Genomic DNA, 8761 nt, shown 5'->3' on the forward strand with positions numbered 1-8761 from the left:
ACACATTAAAATGCAGCACATTTAACAAATTTATTAAAATAAATAACTGCTCTTCTGTTGAGGTCGCGAGACGCTCTCCACTTGTCGATAAGTAGCTAACGTCAACACAACGCCGACTAAAGGTGAACAAAAAGGACCAGAAACCTTCACATGAGTCTTAAATATACCGTTTCACTTTCCCACAGCTGTCAAAGTATGTTTTCTGAGTTTCAGTCAGTTTGTTTTTACGTGGCGAAACCAACTTGTGCACATCTGTCAGTTGAAGCCTGGTGGTTAGCTAGCAGCCCGGCTAACGTTAGCCAGAAGTACAGAAAAGAAAAAAGGAAGGTGGAAAGTTTCCGTGGGACAGTTGTAACGATGTTAACACCAAAGCATCTGTCTCTGTGTTGCAGAATGGATTCAGTGGCGAAAGCTTTGGAAGAAGTCCTCACCTCTGCGCTACCACAGGGCTGCATTACAGTCGGAGTCTACGAGGCTGCCAAATCACTCAATGTGTGAGTACAAGGTTATAATAAGTGACTGACCTACTGGCAGTTGTTACACATCTCTCACACATCCTCATGTGTGTTGGACTTGTGTCTAGCAGGAGACATACTGTGCTTATAAATAAATATAAATATAAATAGACTAAATGTCTGTTTTCTCTTCCTTCCCTCCTCAGAGACCCTGATAATGTGGTTTTGTGCATCCTGGCCACCGATGATGAAGATGTTAAAGACGTTGCCCTGCAGATCCACTTCACACTCATTCAGGCTTTCTGCTGTGAGAATGACATCAACATCCTGAGAGTCAACAACACCCGGCGCCTGGCAGAAATACTGGGGGGAGGAGGAGGTGGAAAACAGAGTGGGGGTGAACCTATGGATCTGCACTGTGTCCTGGTCACTGTAAGTATCTGATCAATCTACAACTGTTATACCTCAATCAATCTTGTCATGTTTGTGAGTTAAGGCCAGGGATGGTGCATGTGAGTGAAACTCCTATTCAAGGAAGAACTTGCCTGTACTTGTTCTTGTACATTTGGTAAACATGTGTATGACTCCTCCCTCATATGACTTCTCAGGAATTTCAGCAGAGGGGAAATACCTAGTATTTGCACAGGCACACAGAGAGACTATTTGTATCTTGTAAATGGATATATTATATAGATCATTTATTCTCCTTTTTTTTCATATTTTCAGAGCCCACATTCGACATCATGGAAGGACCCTGCTTTGAGCAAAGTGAATCGATTCTGCAGAGAAAGCCGCTGTATGGACCAGTGGGTGCCCATTATCAACCTGCCCGAGCGATGAACTTCTAGCAGCAAAAACCTGTGAAAGGACTCTAATCTGCACAGGAAGAGTGGTGTGAACCCCAATGGACACATTACCATCCAGAGATCAAATTCCAAAGCACTGCTGACGGGAAAAGAGAAATTTGAAGGAAAAAACCGACCCCGCTGTCTACTTGAGGTGTATTTAAAAGAGAAAAAAAGAGCTGTGGGATGGATTTCCACTTTGGACAGGACTGTTTGGAGTTGCGTCTGTCAGCCTCAGCAACCAAGATGAGATAGCGAGGCACTTGTATTGTCATAAGGTGGAAATTCAAAAAAAAGCATGTGTGTGCTTTTTAATGTGAAGCCGGACTCTGTACAGAAGGATTATATCATGTGTGTTTGGTTAAGCCTCTGTGACGAGTCAGAGAAGTGGGGAGAAACCAGAAAATGGAGCTGTTGAGTGGACCAAGGCCTCGGCCTCTCTCTGCAGAAACAAAGCACTTGTTGAAACACTGGACATTTTGCAATTTCACTTATTTGATTCAAATTGTTAATGTTGACGTTGCTACTGTCATAATTTAAAAAGGGAAGGGCTACACATCCAGTGAAGACATTCTGTGTATTTAGTGTTTCCTATGCCAGCTGGTTTTTTGCCACAAGTAAAATAATTCATTTGTTACAATTTAAGTTATTTCTAATGATATTTAAGTGTATTTATGTTTCATTTTTTTACCTTAACTATTTGCAAAATCTGAATACATATGTATTGCTGTCAATAAAAAAAGTATTTCTTTTTGGAGCCAGACCTGCACGTGTTTTCTTCTTTCATTTCTGGAAATTTTAGCAAAGCCGAGCCGAATTGTGACCTTTAGCAGTTGCAGTTGTAAAGAGGAGTCACGTGCGGATCACAGGGGTCATGTTGGCCTCTGTGGCCTCAGTGCCATCTCTGAGCTGAAGAGAACAATAATCCTCAGCGCTCTCTCTGCACCGGCTTCTGCCTCAGTCAGCAGGACCATGTTCATTCATCCAAACAGGTTCCCTTTTCACCGATTCTCACTGATTTGTCGGACAGTTAAGTTCGCATTTTCACCAGCTGACTTCATAGAGTCATGTGACAACTGCACACGCTGCACAGTTAACAGAGGGAATAAGGTCACAAGATACCTACATTTATTGCATTACACATAATATTCATAATAGAAGTGAGGTGTCATCAGGTGATTCCGTGCTCTTCGTGTTACCGGCTGCCTCTGCCCTCGGGACCAGAATGTGTGGTGTAGCTTACTGAAGAGCACATGACTGGAACTGCTTGGAAAATTTTAAAAAGAAGGCACTGGCATGCAATCTGTTGTGCAAGCCGGCCTTAACTGTTCCCTCCACTCCCCGCTCCCTTGCCACACACACACACACAGGTGATCTCTCTGGAGTTGAATGCTGGTGATGTCACTGGGTTGATGTAAGGCAGGCAATCCCCTCTGAAAGTGCAGAGTCATGATCACGAGAAGAGAGAAGGCAGACTCTGTCCTTGAGTTGCACAACCCGGTTCAGCTTTACATGTGAGAGGGATCATGTGACATTATTTAATATTGCTGAATGAAAGGCTTAATACAATCTGGCAGTAGTAAAAGTGTTTGTACAATATAGCAGCATTCATCTTTACTGCGCCCCTGTGGTTATTTAATGTAGTTTGCTTGGTTAATCTAGTCACAGTGCATTTGCATTGGTTTCCAGACACAGGCAGGTTAGGTGACCCAGAAACTCAAAACCCTGAACAGGATAGACAAGAATACAAAGTGGATGGATGGATGATGGATGGGTGCAGCAGTGTAGCGGTCCAGGCCCTGGTAAAGATTCAGTGTCCCACTCAGCAGATTGGTTTCCCTACACACTACATTACCCAGAAGCCCCCACTACAGACAGTAATACTAATAAGTTAAAGGCAAACTAAATGCACTTAAACTGTCTATTTCTCTGCCATAATAGTATATTAAACATGACATAACCAGGTTTATTAGGTGTTCTGTATGAGGTCAAGAATGAATGAAAACTAAAGAGTTTAAAACACACTAATACGTTATGAGATGATGTAAAAATGCTCTTGAAACAGTCAATGTACCTGAAGTGTTCCCCTGCCCTAAAAAAATCCTCTTAGCCGTGGTGTTCAGTTGGTGGTGTGTGAAAGGTTATCTGGCGTGTGACTGCGGGGTGTGACGCTGACTGATGTAATGTGGCATTGTTGTGATCGAAGGGAAAAGGTTATTTTAAGATCGGAGCAGTGGAGGGCTGATGTAAGTGTTATAACGCCACTATGGCCTCCCCAGCCCAAAAAAGGTTTGAGGTTTTGCATACCTTTATTAGTGTCTGCTGGTTGTGCTCTGTTGTGGGTCAAAGTTCAAGTGCAGCATTATCTATGTGTTTCTAAAATAGGGCAGAATTTGATGACCTGGTTAGTCAAGGTGCACTTTGAGTTTGTAGTGCAACCTGGGGAACATATTGTATAACCAGTGGTATAATGTATATAGAACTGTACAATACTCACTCATTGTGCCAAAGATTAAGAACATACAGAAAGCTATGCACTAAACTTGGTGAGAGGTGAAAGGTAAACATCAGGTTAAGATAACAGTATTGCAGAATAAAGAGGAAATCCACCATAAAATAGAAGTTATACAGTGTGATATTCAACAAAATCGTCTCTCTCTTACTAAGCTGCAAATCAAAGACATGTTTTGTAGTTGTTCATTGATTAACACCTATAAACTCATTGATTAAGATATTACACCTAAATCAGGTTGATTTTAATGCAGCCGTAAGATGTCATTCAGAAAATGTACCAACAGTCAGGTAAAATCTAAATATTCTCTAATTAAATGCTCTGTTTAAAACTGAGCTGAATGTTATTGTAGAAGTAAAATACAAGTAAAATTCCCTTAAAGGTTGTAATTCATGACTGCAAAAAGCTCATTTATGGGCATTGGTGGACTAATTATCTTATTAATTAATATCCTTTACTTAAGCAGCAGTAGCAATTTTATAAATGTGCATGTAAAAGTACATAAGAAAATTAAAGTGCTTAATGTGCAAAACAGCCCCTTTACACCAGGTCACAAAAGTTTCTATTTTACAAAAACCCTAAAATGCTTTTTATTGCAGGACAAGTTACAAATGTATAATTCTTATTAGCACATGGTGAATAGTTGATCATATATTATAAATGTAAACTCAAACTAGTAGATATGGCCTTAAAATACGTGTAGTGACAGTTGACTCTGAATAAAGTTGCATAATAATCAAGTAGTAGTAGTACCATGGACTTAAGTACAATACTAAATGTACTCAGTTACTTTCCACCACTAGCTGTGGGTGGAAAATGCAAATTCGATATTTAACTGGGAATCGGTGGTAGCACTGGTTGCAAAGGCAGTTAAAGAGTTAAATTAGCTCAAATGTCTTCTTTGTGTATTTCTATATGCAGCTGAGTCTACCAGAGGAACCGAGGTGCCACTGCGGTCCACCCTGTCAGCCCACACCCTTCACCCTCACCCTACGCTCCTCCCTCCCCTTCCTCTCCCCCACATCAGCACATTCCAACACACTGACACTGTAACTGCCAGGACAGATTGTCACAGTGAGGCACATGGTCAGTGAGCCGGCCTGCCAGCCGCTGATCATATGCCCCCCCCAACCCCAACCCATGAGTCTCTCATTGATGCACAATGACAAACTGGGATTACTGCATTACTGGAGGGGCAGTCATGCTTACAGAGAATACCCCGGCTGTCTGTGTCATATTCGTGCATAACAGGAATGCCTCTACAAAAAGTTAGCTAAGAAGCATGCATTATGATTGATTTCACTGCGCGTCCCATCTTTGGGACTCAATGAAGGTGTTCTTCAGCCGACACAATGCGAACGCACCTGGCACTCCCTGCAGCGACATTTGATCTTTCAAAGAAAACAGCACAATCTGTGAGAAAAAGACGAGAGGAAAAGCAAAGCCTGTTCATATTTTAGACCTTAACAATAAATAATAGGTGACAATGTCTATTCATCATTTGTCGGTTTCAAGTGTGAGAGCTGTCAGGTCCAGTTCAGTATGTCTGCAGTTACAATAGGTGACGAAGAGTATTATTCCTGTCTGATCTTCCTATTGTGTGTGTGAGAAAATTAAACAAGCTGTTCATCCACCAGCTGGCCAGAAACAAGGTCAGACAGACCCGAGCGGCCACCAACGGAGAGTGAAAAAAATAAAACAGACTCTCACAGACAAGCAGACGTTGTCCCAAAATAGTTACTCCACTCTCCAAGAGCGGAAATCAGGGTTTGGTACTTTCTATATTTAGCCCTCTTGTGTTCTCTGGTTTCTGACAGCCATGGTGAGAGGCCCGAGGTCTCTCCTATCCCCAAAGAGATATAAATAAACGACTAATGAGAGGAAATGGCTCCAGATACACTGTGGGCAGATCCATCTGAACAATAAATGAGCAGCATCAGGTTTCTATATTAAAGACTGTGGATCTGAGGGTGGGTAAAAGGTGGTTTCAGGACAGCAGTGGACATCACAAGTTGAAATCTTCCGACTGTGCAGCACAACACATCTTTATTGAGATATTAGTACAGTTTTGTACTGTAGGAATGCTTCACTTTATTAATCTTTGTTAAGTCTTCATACAAAGGTCGGTATATTAATAAAGACATTTATCAAAAATGCAGATTTTGACAGTTAAATTAATCTATCAATGGTACAATAAGGCCGTTACAGAGTTGCTGAATGGACAGAAATCATGACATGGCAGTGGTAATCTGACCTTTTCCTTAAGAGGCATACTGGAATGATTTATTGCAAGTAAGAAGAACTGACTGTTAGAGACAATCATAAAAAATACAACTGATAATAACACCAGATCTCACTGATTTGAAGACCTGAACGTACCCTTTGGAGAAGGCAACAATACCAAAAACTGCTGAAAAGTGGAGCACCAGGTAAGTGAAACACGGTTTAACATATTCTGCATGTGGACAAAAACAGATGGCACAATATTGTTACAAATCACTTTCATCCCACAAATAAAAACATTCGATAGAAATATCTTTTTTTTTTTTTTAAAGAAAGCACTCTCATTCAGAGTTTTCTTCATGATACAAGGCAAACATATGTAAGGCTTTAGAGTGAAAAGTGTTTTATTTATGCTATCTATTCTGTTTTTGTTAAATTTTACCATAGCAGATATGTTCCCCCAGAAAATCACAACATGAAGGACATGTTAGACTGAAGATTGAAGACCTGCACCGACACAAATGTTATAGTGTAAATTGAAAAACGTGAAAAAAAAACAGTCTTGGGAGAGTGGTTTTTATCATCAATGCACACTACCATTCACACCTGTACCTACAACACTTTAAGACAACGAACCATGTGCACATTCGCTCCACTAAGACACTTGTGATGAGCAAGTAGGCGTGGCTCAGAGAGTTGCGTAACACTCACTGACGCACATCGTGCCGTCAGTGTCCTAAAAATAGCGTACCACAGAAAGTTTTCAGTAGGAATGGCTAAAAAGCATATTTAGATGTTTTGCAATGCAGTATCATTGGTTTAGCTTGGTCCCAGGGTCTTCATTACACAGTGTTGCCCAACACACAATGGCAGCTGACACTTAAGTAAAAAAAAAAAAAAAACATAATTCTGCACTGCATTCATGTGATAAAGCATTTTCATTTTCGCTTCATTAATTGTATTTTACATGTACAGCTGACAGATTTCAAAAAGCATCACAGCACTGGGGTCATATTATCCCAATGGCTTGAATCTGAGCAAAGATAATCTTGGATTTAAGATGCTTATATGGAACTTATCTCAACATGATGGTTCATTAAATAGGCTAAAGACAACACTGTATTATGGTAATCATACTGCAAATCCCAGACAGGAATACAATGAGTTAAATGGCATGTGGATTGTCATGGACCAGTCGGTTGCAGAATACTTTGAGTATCTGAATTCTAACACCAGATAAGGCGACATTACCGTCCCAATCAAAGATACATTGTGGTAACATTTGAATAAAAGCTCAAGGTAAACCCCAACCCCTGAATCCAGTGATCTAAACTGCACAACATCTGGAAAATACTGGTGGAAATGAAGTCTGAAGCCACATGATAAGAGCCATTATTATCCATCTTAAAACTAATATGCTTTTAAAGGACTGAGGGGAAACTTTGGCTGCATGAATCCACTTAAGGCAAACCAGCGAGACGAGCGAACAGTCACAGCCCAATGGAGATGAGACTGTTTACATAGGAAGGACCAAATCATTGATGAGTGCCAGTGCTGTTACAACATTCAAACAATAACATCTGCTCATTATTATTTCAGCAACATCATGTACCTGATGCCATCACTCCTCATGCAGCCAAAGTCTTGTTAGTGGTCGGAGCTCAAACTGAACAGTGGCACTGCCAGGGGAAATATCAGAGAATAGTACAGGTTGTGGGGCTTTTTTCTTCTTTTTTTTTTACTCATTACAAATTGCTGTTTTTAAAGAAAATGGTGGTTGGATTGCTGAATTGTTAACAGAACAGGTGAACACATGGTAATAATACGATCACAGTCCACCCCTCACTCCTCCCAACAAAAAGAATACAGCAACATTAATAAGCAAAAAAAAAAAAAAACACATAAAGGCTAAGTGGCATCCACTACAATATAGTGCAGGGTTTTTTGTCCTTGAAGGGATTGTCTGAAGTGGGGATGCCCATAAGGAGAGGGTCATTTCTGGCGTGTTCACTGCAGTAGTTCATGAGGTCCGCAGAGGCCTTGGATACCTACAGAAACAACGGAGGACAATGACACAGGGGGGGTTTATCCAGTCCAATGTTGTACAGGGCCTGTATTTATCAGACGTCTAAGAATTGGGTTCACACTGCAGATAAAGGGGCCCAATTCAGATTTGTTTTGCTCATATGTCAGTGTGAACAGCACAAAAAAACATAATTCTGATTTGGGCCTCTTACATATGTGGTCCAAATCAGATACCGGTCTGAATGTGTCATCTCCTCTCTCTCTGCCCCCCTTTCCTGTATATCTTCGGGTGTCACTATACAATAAAGGCAATAAAAGGCCAAAAATATAACTTAAAAAAAAAAAAAGAAAGAAAAAAAAAATATTAAACTAATATTATATATTTATATATATATATATATATATATAGTATACAGAGAATAAATGTACGTTTAAGTTTATTGCTGGCAAAACAGAAAATTATATTAACAAGTAATTTTTTTGTATTTTTGTTTTTAAAACATATACGACGCTTTAAATATCTCCAGTACCATTTACACATAACATTTCAACCAATGTCATTTTATATCTATTTATCAGTGGAATAATAAAGATTTGACGAAAATGGAAACAAAAGATCTAGAGCAGGATTGGAGACGTCTCGGCTGCCTGGTTAAGGACGAAGGTATCACAGAAACAAAGAACAAGATTATTTAGTATCA

At 40.2% G+C, this 8761-nt stretch overlaps 2 protein-coding genes across 3 annotated transcripts in view; one reads left to right on the forward strand and one right to left on the reverse strand.

Annotated features, from left to right (window-relative positions):
* gadd45aa (growth arrest and DNA-damage-inducible, alpha, a) overlaps window positions 1-2063 on the forward strand; it is a 3007-nt gene extending 944 nt beyond the window's left edge. For both annotated transcript variants that reach the window (XM_035671349.1, XM_035671348.1), the window contains exons 2-4: window positions 393-494; window positions 662-887; window positions 1182-2063. In XM_035671349.1, the coding sequence (XP_035527242.1) occupies window positions 394-494; window positions 662-887; window positions 1182-1295 (441 nt within the window). In that variant the 5' untranslated portion in view covers window position 393 and the 3' untranslated portion in view covers window positions 1296-2063. The remainder of the gene's footprint in view (window positions 1-392; window positions 495-661; window positions 888-1181) is intronic.
* Window positions 2064-5828: 3765 nt separating this feature from the next.
* The window catches only part of gng12a (guanine nucleotide binding protein (G protein), gamma 12a), a gene marked incomplete in the record, with an annotated part of 25538 nt that continues 22605 nt past the window's right edge, over window positions 5829-8761 (reverse strand). The window contains 1 exon segment of the mRNA XM_035671062.1: window positions 5829-8085. Coding sequence (XP_035526955.1) covers window positions 7958-8085 — 128 coding nt within the window.

Source organism: Morone saxatilis, unplaced genomic scaffold, assembly GCF_004916995.1.
Source record: "Morone saxatilis isolate NCDOM2014 unplaced genomic scaffold, NCSU_SB_2.0 Contig23, whole genome shotgun sequence".
Taxonomy (NCBI): domain Eukaryota; kingdom Metazoa; phylum Chordata; class Actinopteri; family Moronidae; genus Morone; species Morone saxatilis.